Source organism: Taurulus bubalis, assembly GCF_910589615.1.
Source record: "Taurulus bubalis genome assembly, chromosome: 5".
Classification (NCBI taxonomy): domain Eukaryota; kingdom Metazoa; phylum Chordata; class Actinopteri; order Perciformes; family Cottidae; genus Taurulus; species Taurulus bubalis.
Window position 1 is genome coordinate 11,751,368 of NC_136593.1, and position 14,375 is coordinate 11,765,742.

The following is a 14,375-nucleotide window of genomic DNA, read 5'->3' on the forward strand; positions in this document are numbered from 1 at the left end:
TCCTGTAGGACTGCGCTGGCCTGAGGGCTAGCCTGCCTGGAGAGCTGATAGGAGCCCCTTCTGTTCCATTCCCGGCGCCAGCTCCAACACACCCCACTCCACAAATACTCTTAATCTGCGCAAGACTGGATTAGTTCCTCTGTCACCGATAGCACCCTGTTCTGCCCGAATCGAAATGCCCCCAAGATGTACCTTTAAGTTAGGCAGAGGTCACCGGGGCAGACAGGGAAAAATGAGCACTCCAAATGTCTGTAAGTTATCTGGGTGGTGCAGAATAGCATCTTGCACCTTAGCAGATCTGCCCGGCTGATAATCGCTTCAGCTGAGAGTGATTAAAGACAGTGATGACACAACACTGAATTTTAGATCAATATTTGAAGGCCAGTCCTAAGGGTGTGATTACAGGATGAGAATATACTGTTTAATTCTGACACCCAGGACTCATAAAGATCCAGTGCATGACTTTGAGAACTGCCAAAATACATATGTTAGACATATATAGACATAAGAAAAATATATATATATATAAATATATATATAAATGAATATATATGTATGTATATGTATATATATATGTATGTATATACATAAACATATAGTATGCAGAAAAAACTCTAAAAGAGATTTTCTTTAATAACATTTCTAAATAAAACCTACATTTTCATTAAATCAAATCCTCATTTAAAAAAATCAGAATCAAACATCTAATTATCTGAAACAAAACAAAGATTAAATAATAAACAGCAAATGAAAATATCAGGGACCCCGAAGTCAGTCGACTCCTGCTCCCACAATGTCCCACCCTTCCCCCATCCCTCATATGAGAGGGCCGGCCCAGCGGGCAGTAAGGCCCCTCATCTGAGCAGACAAAATGACTATTTAAAAATAACAGTGATTGCATAAATTGAATTAAAGCGTTTTGGTCACGGTGGAGGTGGCGCGAGGGGTGGCGCGGGGCCGCAGCAGACAGCCGGGACGGTGGCAGGCAGCAGATGACGGGCTCTGGCCTGCATGCCACTGCGTTAATTGGCCGCGGTACATTAATAAAAACTGAAAAGTGTCTTCCACCAGCGCCATAGGATGAAGAGACAGAATGAGAGGTAGAATGGGAGGAAGGGTGAAGGGTGCTGGAGGGAGAGAAATGAGCCTTTGAAGAATGTGGTCCGCATGGGGGAGGGGGTGGGGGGTGCTAATTGTGTTCAATTAATTGGCTGATTGGCACTGACAGAATCTGGGCACTGACAAGTCAGGCACAGATGAGGACGATTAGTGGGCACTGGAACAAGCTGTCACTCCTCACAACATGTTAGCCATCCTGCGCCTGTGTCCCTTCTCCCTGTGAAGCTGTTCATGCATACAAAGGAAGCTAAAACAAGTGGAAAAGGAATATTTATTTTAGGGTTGTCCATACCTCTTCTCTCTCTTTGCAAATTTTCATTAAGCTAAATCCTCTCCAGCCCACTTTGGCTCATGCTAGTTTTAGTGTTCAAGAAAGCACAGCTGCTCCAGCTGAAGGAAGGTCCCCCTCCCTCTTAAAGGTCCCACAGTTTAAGCTATAAACTTGGCCCCCGCGCTAACCAGAGGTTAATATGCCGTCTATTGGACTGCAATTGGAGAACGTGTGGGGAGCAATCCTCTATTCTCTGCTAGTGATATGCTTGAGTAACTATGGGATGGATTCAGCCACTGGGAACAAGAGAGGCCCCTTCAAAGTGCACACACACACACACACACACACACACACACACACGCACACACACACACACACACACAGAGGCAGACTTCAACTCTCCGCACCTTGCACCAACGCCTCTTTTAAATTAAACGGCAGATTTTCTGATTCCAGGAGAGTGGTTTCAGCGAGGCAGGGCCTGTGTGTGTGTGTGTGTGTGTGTGTGTATGTGTGTGTGTGTGTGTGTGTGTGTGTGTGTGTGTGTGTGCGTGTGTGTGTGTGTGTGTGTGTGTGGGGAGCAGCTACAGAAGGAAAGCGAGGCGGATCGAAGGAGAAAAAAAGGGGAGGAAGATGAGGAGGAGGGTGGGGGTTGTTTGCTAAAAACCGCAGGGGCCAGGTCTAGTGAAAAATGTCAGGTCAAATTGTTCTTGACAGTGTTAATATCTGCACCTCATAGCCATAATTACATGTAAATAAATAGTGAAATAGCTCTCAGCTGGAGACTGAGTGTGGAGAGCTGCTGCACGAGGCAACCAGCTGAGGACCCAACCTCCTGCCATATCCTCATGCTATTGTGAGGAGGAAGAGAGGAGGAGAGAGAAAGAGACACGAGCAATGAACCATGCTGGCAATAGATACTTGAATTTCAAGCCTTTTTTCTAAAAGGCTAAGCAAACTGTGAGTGTTAAATCAACTTTGCAAATGGGTCACAAGCAACGCAAAGTCCACAGCGAAGCAGGGACCAGGAAACCAATGAGAGACATGCAGGAGGAGACAGGGGGAAGGAGGGACAGAAGGAGAAAACGTGAGAGAAAGAAAAAGTCAGAGAGAGTATTAATCACAGCCATGCACCTGTCAGAGTGGCATCTGGAACTAAGAGGAACCACATGCAGATAGACAACAACCCGAGACCTCCAGCTAGCAGGACAGGTTCACAGCGAACCAGCCCTTCTTCTTCCCCAGCCGTCCCATAACCCCCTGCACCCTGACCCGTGACCCCAGAGATATGGTCATCCAGCGTATGCCCCACAGACACTTCACCTGCCCTGCTGTTACAGCTCTTTATCCTTATTAATAATATTATTAATATTCTTTCAGTACAAGTCACCTTCAAATTGTGTATGTATGAGACTGGGAATTGCCACAGATGAGCATGTGACACAGTGCATGTCCGTGTGTAATAGGTATTTTAGATAGGATCAATGTCTGTGCCTATACTTTAATAAAGCAGTATCACTCTCCACCTTATAGGCATTTCAACTGCGTAGGACACACAGCATGTGAATCAGTCTCAGTCATTTTCCTCCTTAAATCCCCATCTTCTAGGATTTACTGAAATTCATATTGGCTGCCTCTGCAAGATAAATGTAAATCACATTCCCTTATATTTACTATTTATCAGGATGCAGCAGCTCACTTTCAGCAGGAAATATCTCTCACCCGCACACAAACACCCTTGCATTTAAATAGCATTTTTATTGTCCGCCATTGCCTTTCATCTGGGCGTAGGGAGAAGAGCTGCCTCTCCAGGGGAGAGAGTTAGAGCAAGAGAGGAAGGTGGGGAGAGAGAGAGAAAGAGCAAAGCACTATTGGCAAGGCATCATGGGATGACAAAACGCCAAATGGAGGGAAGGAAGGTTGGTAGGTGAAAAATAGATTATGAATACATAAAGCTCCAACTGAAAATATTTTGGAATGGAAAAGAAAATGGCTTCACTTGGTGCTCGGGAGACGTTAGAGATGTGGGGAGCAACAAATGGCTCAGGTATACAGATGGCTAGGCTGCGGTACTGTCAGCTGCTAGAAAATGAGACCTGTGTGTAAAGCTGCAGCTATGACCGTGATCTGCTGCAAGGTGTCATGAAGCTTTGAGTTTAGAAGGAGAACCCCATCCTAATTGTTCTGTCATACTTCATAAAAACTACAGTCCGTGCAGATATAAGTCTCTTCAAGCTGCAGAAACAAACCAAGATACAGAAGACGAAGAGCCAACGCAACACGACGACCACGATGTGTGCAGAGGTGTATTTCTGGTGTCACAGACACAGAATCTTTCCTCAGAGTTCAAAAGTGTTGCAAAACAACAGCAAAGACTAATAATCTGTGCAGAAACAGTATAGCCAGTGGATATGATTTACAGTCCCTGGATTTTCTTGGCAGCTGCCAACAGCAGGTCTCTTTTTTCTGAAAGCCTCTTACATCTTTTTTATACTTGCCAAATTGAAACAGTATTTGTTTTAATGGGAGTTCTAATTAACCAGTATGTATTCCCCCTCTTGCTCTGCGAGTGGCTGAGCTATGAATGCAGGCTATGTGCTCATCCCCTTTGATTTGTTGTCAGTGGAGCCTGCCAGCTGACACAGTGCCCGGTGAGAGGCTTAATGCCCAAGTTTTAATAATGTGGGGGACTACATGAATCTCCCCCTCTCATTGGTATTCAGGTGCAGAATGTCTTGTTAGAAGTCAGGGAGGGAGGCGGAATGAAGCCAGAGCTCCAGATTGTTCCGTATATTTTCCCCTCTCGATTTTTTATTTTTTTTTGGCAACGGTAGAGCTTGCTTCTTAAAAATAATTCATCCCGTTTTTAAAAGAAGCGTCTGCGCTAGCTAATGGAAGAGCAGCAGCACAGTTTGGAGTCTCCCCTGGCTTATCTCTCTCAGACAGTTGTGGGGAGTCGCTGGTGAGCATGGTGTCAGCGTGCGTGGTACGGTGCAGCGCCGCGCGGGCAGGCAGGCCTGGGGACACAGATCAAAGGGAGGCAGGGGTGAGAGCCGCTCTGCCTCTGATCCCGTGTACGTGTGTGTGTGTGTGTGTGGAGGCCCGGCCCACTCACACAGCCCAAAGGCCCTCCTCAGATACAGACACACATCCTTGTCATTCCAAAACACACAACACTTTCATAAAACTGCTAAACAGAAGAAAAAAAGTTCCACACAAAACTTTGCAAACTTCCTTGATTAAAACAGAAATAAAATCTCTGTCCATCATACCTTTGACTTCCCGCTCTCCTGATCACTTCTCCATATAATTTTAAATAGCATCATACACCATCACTGCAACGCATTCAGTAGTGCATTTACTGATTTTACTGCAATATAAATGCTTTATATATATATATATATATATATATATATATATATATATATATATATATATATATATTACTTCTAGAAATTTCTCTGAGGAGTGAAACCCAACTCTGCCACTGAGCTTCTCTTGCATCGCTTCAGCTCTCCAGCCAGTGCAGTTGTTTTCTTTCCTCTCCCAGCAGGTGTCCCTGTCATGCAATAATGAGGAATTCAGCCCAAACGTCTCACCACATATAGAATGCCCATGAACACTGCTTCAAAGAAGCATTTGAGAAGTATCTAAACGGCTCTTTAGAGTTTCATATTACCAGGTTTATTATTTTTTTAACGTATACCAAATTCTTAATAGATGACTGTGTGTTGGCTGTCGAAGCATGCCCTCTTCAATTATAGGAAGACTGCCTGACTTGTTGTTTTCTAGTCAACATATGCAAAATTCAAATTTGAAGCATCATGGTGGCCATTTGGGGCCGAGACAAAAGCCTATTTCAAATGGATTATTATAAATGAAAAAATGCCACACAGTAAAAAAGCAAACGTGAGCTTAAATCTTTAGGTAACAACAGATAGAAAAATACTGGAATGCCTGTCCCCTGTGCCCTTGCCTTTCCTTCTTGCAAACCCCTGCTGTGCCGCTAAACGAAACAAGACCAACAACAATACACACTTCTGGTTTCATACCTTTTGCCCAGCCATGCACAGCTTCACTCTCACCCTAATATATTGCTCCCTCAACCAGCCAAACACGTTGTATATCCCACAATGACAGCAACCAGTTTGAGTGCGGACGGCTTTTCCACCGCCTGTAATGGGAAAATGTGTGCTGTCGGGATAGGTTATGGGATTGGGATGGACGCGAGCTCCTGTCGGGATCGCTGAACGTTGCAGGATTCCATTACAGACTTGGCACCACGCCACCGCAGCCCATTTACTGGGAATCAGAGAATTTTTGTCAATCTTTACAGCAACCGCTAGGCCATCAATGCCAGACACTTGAAGAAATAGCTTGCACATACCAATGCACAAGCATATCTCATGCAAACAGATGCTCTCTGTAACTTACAATATCAAATTCTCAATTCCATCTCGATAGAGGCTTTCTTTAAAGGAAACTCGCTGTAAGTTACGGAAAAAGCAACAGTGAGGTGTCGTACGTGTGACGATCATTTTACAACGCTGAAGCAGATTTTTCGATGATTTAAATTTGTTTAAATGCAAAGACTAAACATGGTCGGACATGAAAAACCTTTTTTAGATTTTGTGATTTTTTTTTAATGTGTTGTTAGTTTTATGTGGATAGCTGTATGTTGGTGGAGAGAGAGAGAGAGAGAGAGAGAGAGAGAGAGAGAAAGAGAGAGAGAGAGAGAGAGAAAGAGAGAGAGAGAGAGAGAGAGAGAGAGGGGGGCTGCCCAGCCCAGCAGGACGCTGCACCACAGAGTGAACTGTGATTCTGCTGTCAGTGGGAACATTCATCTCCATGCTGAGAGACTGATAGGAATGCCACACAGCATTCTGCATGCATTCAATACATTTCAATTCTGTGCCACGCAAACATCCCATCAAAACATCTAGACCACATGCATTTGAAAAAAAAATGAAATCCACAATTTAAGTTCCAAATAAATAACTGATTTAAAAAACTGGTAAAATGTATTTCAGGTGTTTTTTTTTTTAAAAGACTTTAATCAAACACACTTGATAGAATAATTGAATAGTGAAAATCCATGCTGTACAGTTGCCCAAAGGCCCCTGTCCTAATCCTCACTATGACAGGAAATGTTTAATATCCCAACACATTCTTGAATGCCTGTGAAGAGGGAGTGAAAGCGACACTGCACTCCATGCCAGTATTAGAGAGAGCCATTAATGAAAAAAAAAAACGACTCCATGTTCCTGGTGTTTTTCTGCAGGTTTGCAGTGAGAGCATTAGCAGTTAAAGCCCCTGTGCCACGATTAACAATCAAACACGCTGTGAGCCTCCATGTTATCCTCCGTTGCTCCAGCAGGAGAGAAAATCTCTTTTTTGTCACAAAATCCTTAATTCTTTCTTCTCTGAAGAAAGAGGGTAATACCAAGAATGTTTCCAATCTGCTTTGAGAAATATTTGAAGAAGAAAAAAAAAAACTCCCAAGAAAACACGTGTGAACGACGGGGTAATTGTGGACAAATGCAGTATTGACATTCATTTTCAACTCTTTACACACCATTTCAATCTTATTTTCTGCCTGTTAACCACATCCTGTTGGTGAGGGTGGGCAAGACTGGCCAGTATTGATGGGTAATTATGTATAATTCACTCCGTACACACGATTTGCATCAATACAAATCATGTTTTATTCTGTGCTACTTAAAGCTCAACCCTTACCATAGAGTTGAATTTAAACGCTCATTAATGGAGGTGTCCGAGGAGGTTAAGTTGGTTAAATCCAGCGCTCTTCCAAAGAGGAAGCAAACAAACCTGCACGTACTGTGTGACACATTAAGATGGCACAGAGGAGAATGTGCAGAGAAGATATTTTAGGGATTTAAACTGCAATTAAGAAACCCAGAAAGCTAAGTAGCCGGGTAATATTTTTCTTTATCATGACAGGAGTGCACAAGAGCATGTGTCCAGCAGGAAAAATCTACCAGAAAACCTCACAAGAAGAGAGCCTCTGACACTCTGAACACATAGAGCTGCCATGGAAATCATGCAGTAAAGAGATGAAGAAAATCGGGAGTCTTCCAGCTGCAGACAATTACGTGAAGAAGATTATGGGTCTACATTTATAAGCTTTAGCTAATTATTTCATCTGCATGTGTTCTCACTGCGCTGCGCAAGGATTTAGATGTCCCAGGAAAGTCGAAATCGCTGTTTGGAGCAGCTTGAGCACTTGCGGTACTATCAAGATGAATTTTAATTTGTTGATGTTAATCCAATTGTTTTACAAATGTAGCAATTTAAAGTAGCTAAAATAAATCCAGGGCTTTGGAAGGCGAACATAAAAGCCCACACTGGCAGTTATTTTGTTGAACATGCTGTTTCTGAATTTTAATTTCAGTCAAATACAATTAAATATTGTGAACAGCGAGAGGAGGAGGAGGGTGGTAGACGAATGATGAATGGGAATTCTGTCTATTTGTGGGAACGTTATATATAAACGGGTAACCTTTGTGGAGGTGAAACTTGTTGGACTGACCTGTGGGGAGAGCCCGTTGCCGACAGAGTTCATGTGGTTGCTGGATGCTGAGGGGCTCATGAAAGTATCGGAGTAGCTGGAGAAGCCGTGGCGATTGGACGAGAGACCATAAGCAGAGCTGCCGTCAGCAGTCAGGCCTCCCTGGTGCATGGAGGATGGAGGCAGGGGTTGGGGTCTGTGCAACGTGCTGCCCTCTGACACCAAGAACAACAGACATAGGTCAGAGAGAATTTAGGGAAACACTCACTTAAACTGAAGCTAAGCAAGAATCCATATACAGCAGCGTCAAAGTTTAAGGTCATTAAGTCATAAGTCATACATTAAGTGTCCTTTTTCAAATTGATTACCAAAAAGAAATGTCTCTTTATACAAAGGCTTTATTACGTGAAGGCTCATTTCTGTTTCACTATGACAGGATTTGATTGTAAACATAACTACTTGCTGCATGGTTGTTATAAGCTGCACATGGTTCATATGTAATTCCTAATGCTATTCACATGAACATAAAATATAGATGGCATACCACTAATAAATACGACTAATGTAATCTTTTCCAAAAATTAGATTAAACTCAAAGTACAGAGCATACTGTATCTTTCTGATCTGAACTATTTTCTGCTCTTACCCTGCGATAGCGTGGTGCCGGGGTAGCTGGACTCTTGTAGCTGGTATGTGGGTAAACTTGGCATCCCTGTGGGAGGGAATCCTCCAGGAAGCAGGTGGTTGAAGGCCGCTAGCTGATTGGCCCCGGCCTGTTTACGCCACCGAGCGCGCCTGTTGCTAAACCACACCTGAAAAGAGAAAGACGCACACAACTTCAGTTAAAATGATTGTTTTTCACACATTTTCATCTTTGAATTTTGAGCTCCTGCAGGTTACAAGTTGCTTTTGTTTCATTTTCCATTCACTCAAACTCCATTTATGTTTGTGCTGTGAGCATTTGACTGCAGTAGAGTCTGCTGGCTCTTGCCACCTGTGATTAATCTGCCAGTTAGTGCGAGTGGTGGTGCTGGTGGTAGTTGAGAGAGTCCCTGTGGGAGCTGCCATTGAGGCTCAGTGGTCCGTCCCTGTTGTTCTTAAGTGGCTGAAGCTGTGATCTGTGTAAACAGGCTGCCCTAAGCCCCCTTCAGAGGGGAGAAGTCATTTAAAGGTCAGAGGTAGGCCACTAGACTTCAAATCACACACCTCAAGTATGTTCGTGAAGCTAGTGGAGGCTTTGAAAGAGGCCATTATTTCTCTAGAGACGCAGATAAACAATAACTGCTATGCTGTTTTAATGTGGTTGTTTTTAAAGCTTTAAAAGTCAGTTTAAAGAGAAAGAAACAGTTTTAAACTTTGGAGTCAAGACACAGAGTTCTAAGGCTGCAAATAGAAAAACGCTCACAAGACGAGCAGGACCAAAGCGCAGACACACAATGTCAATTCCCTGAATGAAAAGGGGGAAAAATAGGACTCTTTTGAACTGCAAAGATTTACACATTTTAAAAAGGCTTCTGCTTCAACAAAACATGAATATAATCAGGCCCTTTTGAAAAGAGCCAGCAACCTGTTCCATTTAACCAAGACAAGGCCGGGCTTCACTGTGTGCTAAGGGTTGAAGGACATTGATCTATGCCTCGCACAGGCAATTCATCAGAGTTTAATACACTGTCAGCGCAGTTCATCTACTGTTGTGTTTCAAACGGCCCGGACTATTGTGAGAGCACATGAAAGAGGGGGACAAAAGCCCCTCCATACGCCACGGAGAACAGTGGACACAAAGAGGGGGCGTCCCTTTTAAACAGGTCTTAAAGAGGGACACTTTCAAGGGGACTTACCGAGCGACATACTCACTGCTTTTTGGGGGCTGCCTCTTTTTGTACACACAAACATACATATAAACTCGTATAGGCCTACAAGGGATCTCGGTCCAACGGAGATCTTAATTTGAATGTGGTTTCTTTCTCACACAGTCGCTGCCTCTACAAAGAGCAGATGTAAAAAAAAAAAAAAAACCTATACTTTGGTTTAGTCTTAAGCGCTCACCAGAAATAAAATTGGATGCAACAGGCGATGACTGTGTAGGATGAACCTCAAACTCACAACTAGAAAACCAACGGGGAAATCTTTATCTCAGGCCTAATTGCTTCTAAAGACTCCGTTTGAATCCCTCAATCAGCTATTCCAAAACAAATGTGGTGAGTGGCTCCAGTGAAATTTCTGCTATTGGGATGTAGTGGAGCGTAGTCCAAGGTCTGAACTAAGCTCCATACTGGGCCAGACAAACAGCTGCCTGGCCCAGGGGAGGGAGGCACGGGGGGCACACCCCTTTCTTCCACACACTCCCCATCACCCCACCCCGCAGTGCCACTTCACCTCCGACCTCATCCACTCACCCCACCCCTCTTTTATGTTCATTTTAACTTCCTTCCCCCGTTGTCATCCAAGCATAGGAAGGAGGTGTTCTATCACAGCAGACACAAAACACTTAAACGTTGAAGTCCGCTCTTTGCCTTTGCCACTTTCCTTTTGTCAGTGTTGCATTTTCAGTTCTTTCTTCAACTCCTAACTATACGTTATACTATTGTTTCCAGTGCATACGTGGGATTAGATGTTCGACATTTAATTTCATTTTAAAATTCGAAAAAAATTCGAAAGAAATTCTAACATATATGATCTCATGGTTCTTAACACTGTAGTTTACATGTAAATATTAAACAAAAATGTAAATGGGAAGCTCTAATTACTTTTCTAACACACAAAGATTGTGGTTTTAGTCCAACTCTGTGTCTTGTAATTCATGTCCCTGTTGATTTTTCAACATCAAACCAAAAACCTGATCTTACCCTAACCCTGACCAAGTGTTGTGAGTGGCTAAGCATAACCATAAAGAAGTTGAAGCACGCTTCAGTTGATTCAAGCAGATACTGTAGGGAGGATAAATTAAATAAGTTGTCCGTAAACATTTGAGTCACACAGTATATTGTGATGTTTCCTTATCATGTTGATAGAAAATGTGACCCAGCCTGCATGTTTCTTTCAAAATGCGTTTGCTGTTTCAAATTAGTAGACTATAAACAATGTTCAAGAGGACATGGTTGTCCAATCATCAGAAAAACTCTCATAGAGGAATGTCATTGAAGGGTACCCTCGTAATTTATTGTAATTTATAGTATTCTTAGTCTATGAATAGGCTTGCTTCAACGTTGACACACAAAATGTACCTAAACTTCGAAACACGCCTAGGCTCTATTTAGTCAGAGAGCACAAAAGCCGGGTGCAGTGTGTCCACTTTAACATATGGGCATGCCTCGCTAACTGAGTGGACAATTGTCGAGCTCTCAGCACAGACTTGGATAAACATGTACACAAGTGGCAAATCACAGTGTGCATACGCTATCACACACATGCATACATTACGCACACACATTTGCTCGCACATAGACTAACCCACAGCCTGAAGCTGAGGATTTGAGGCTGTGCTCTGGAACCTGATCACAAAGTCACCTTGGACCACAGATTCTCCTCTGCTCTCCACAATCCGGTTAAATTCTCTGCAGTACAGAGAGCTGCAGCGCTCCTCCATGTCTCCTCTATCTACCTACAAGTGTGCCGCCGAATTCATGTGGCTCACTTCTGTTTCCTTTTCAAGAGCTAAAAGGGTTCCCTGCATCCAGTGCACTTGGATATGTCTGCACTGCATCTCTGAATGGTTATGGGAAAGTTTTCGGAGGCAGGGAGGATGGAGGAGCAGTAACCCATCTTACAGAAGTCAAGCTTAGCCCTGCTTGTGAGACAAAAGAGGAAGGATTGGAGGGAGACACAGTTGGAGGAGGGTGAAGGTTGTTGTTGAGCATAACTAGAGGAGGATCTAGTTGCAAGCCTCAAACAGCAGACATTCAGTTTTAGTCCCTAGTTTGGTGGCTTGCATTGCCTCATGCGCCTTTAATCTCTCATTCACTCTCAGCCCGACAGAATCAAAGCGATAAAGTGGCATTTTGCATTTCCTTATCGCCGATCAGCGATAACATGCACTCACAAACACTGTAAATGTGTGACACTGCACTGCAGTAAAAATCTCTGTCTGTTGTTTCTCTTAAATAGGATCACTCATATTTCAAAATTCCCAGTTCAGACAATCCTCCATGAATTATTTTGTCAAAGACGAGCACTGAATGTGTGACGCCTTTCAGGAGCCAATTTGCAACATTCGGTAGATGAATACCAAGAGCCGAGATAATGACAAAACAAAATGTGTTGCTGACTTCATATCCACAAAAACACAGAGGGGTGATGCAACCAACCTCAACATACAAATCCTCTTCTGTCTCATACCACGCAATACCCCCCCTCCCCCTCCTCTCTGCTTCCCCTCTTCTCCCCCCCCCCCCCCCCTCTCTCTCTCTCTCTCTCTCTCTCTCTCTCTCTCTCTCTCTCTCTCTCTGATTCCCTCCCTGCTTGCCTTCCAGACTGGCACTATGCTAATTAAAGTAGCTAGGAGTGTGAATTTGAGAGGAGAGTGGGATTAGCTTGATAAGTATCAGGAGTACAGAAGCACTGTACCAAAGTCATTTAAATTCTAATAATAAGAAACTGTTAGAACATTCACACTGATGCATTGCAACAATTTCTGCCCTACAATCTACACAAATCCTATTTATTCCTTTATGAAACATAAACCCATACTGGCGGGAATACAGTTGCCTGTTGGGTTTGGTTGTCACCACTCAGCTCCATTGTGATTTTCTCTCTTGCCGCTGGTACTCTACTGGTATTATAACAATCAAGAAGCTGTGTAGTACCTCTTGATACCTCCCGATGGGATTATATTCACACTAGCTGTGTTGAAAACTTGTGTTGGAATTTGCCTATACTGATCTGTCACATAAAGCTATGAAGACCAGTACATAGTCTGCATATCGGTCTTTTCCCTCTGCTCATTCCATTGCATCAACAGGCAAGCACAAGCCATAGATAAAGAGAGAAACTTTTTACCAAATTGATTTGCACGCTTCGTAAAACGCAATGCTTACACCTTATTAGATTCCACTAAGTATAATAGCTACATGCAGAATGTTTATTGGTAATGAAAGAGGATCTATGTGACAGATTCTGTAAAGCGAGCCGCAGGCGGCATGCTGAGATGATGAGCCTCAGCCGAGTCTCAGGAGTCACTCTCTTAAAAACTTTCCGTCTAAATAGAGAAGAATGTAATTTGCTTCATTTTAGTGCGCTGATTTACAGCGGCCTGCAGCCTATTGCCAGCTACCCCTCCCTTCTCAGTGCTCCCCTCACCTGGTCCACTCTGCAGAAGAAACCGACACAAATGATGCCCTCTTCTCTAATAGCTCAGAGAACGAGCTCTGCTGCCTGCTCCGGTTAAAACTGAGGGGTTATCAGATGGAAAGTGGCAGCGCACACTGCATCAGCGGAGCACATACCGAAGGTGGACTTGGCAGTATCCCGTCTCACTGAGACAGCCTGGAACTAATTGCTGAGAGATACGGATCATATCCCACAATTTGTCAGTTGGGGTGATAAAACCATTGCAGGGCTCATAGTGGTGAAGGAGCGCTAGTAGCTCTACTGAAAGGGGCAGTGTGGCTGATAAAGATGGATGGTGAAAGGGTGTTAAAATGGCAGGCAAGGGCAGACACGAGGGAGTTGGCTTTGTTTATGAGTTTAGGTTGTGAGTCAGCGCTAAGCCAAACACTCATCACGTCCACAAGAATCTAGCAGGTTAATTTGGAACACAGCTTTGGGCTGTGGCGTTTTAGTGCCATGTTTGTCTCAGAAATACAGTTTACCTCCAAATCCAACCTAAGAAAAAATTGCTCTGCACATTATCCCCATGTTTAATGACAAATGGATGAACCTGTGAACCATGAAAACAGATTCAAGTTAAAATATGAGACTGTGGGAGTACTGACACCCCCTGCCTATCCTTCTCTCTCAGCCCCAAACACCAGTTTGTCTGCGAACAACATCTGGAAGATGCGTCACTGCAGCTGTGCTGGAGAAGCTTTGCTCTCAGGCCAAAGGGTCTCCTCTCTCCTGCCCTATGATGGGCCTTTTGTACCTATGTAAAAGCCCAGCTGGTGAACATTTTCCGAACGATGGGATGCAAACAATATCTACATGCAGACACCATATAATTCACATTTAAACTGCATTATTCCAGATCTAGTTACATTTTATTATCTAATTCTCCATGAACAATGTTAGCTGTTTAGGTTATTCCTTTGAAATGCATTTGGGAAAATGCTACGAAAATACTATTTAGGCATTATTTATTTTGGCTACCAGAGACACTTTCTTCGTATCCTTCTCAGAAAATTAAGTTTGAGTTGACCTTTTGAGACTTTCAAAGCCTTTAAAAATTAGATTATGAAGAAAACAGCATTAACAAATTATAGCCATGACTCAAATTCCTCAGGTTTTCACATGACATCATTT

The 14,375-nt window shown here is 43.4% G+C and overlaps 1 protein-coding gene across 1 annotated transcript in view; it reads right to left on the reverse strand.

Annotated features, from left to right (window-relative positions):
* Positions 1-14,375, reverse strand: part of pax7a (paired box 7a) — a gene marked incomplete at both ends in the record, with an annotated part of 42,252 nt that overhangs the window by 4,962 nt on the left and 22,915 nt on the right. Inside the window, 2 exons of the mRNA XM_079218580.1 lie at positions 7,941-8,134; positions 8,566-8,731. Coding sequence (XP_079074706.1) covers positions 7,941-8,134; positions 8,566-8,731 — 360 coding nt within the window. The remainder of the gene's footprint in view (positions 1-7,940; positions 8,135-8,565; positions 8,732-14,375) is intronic.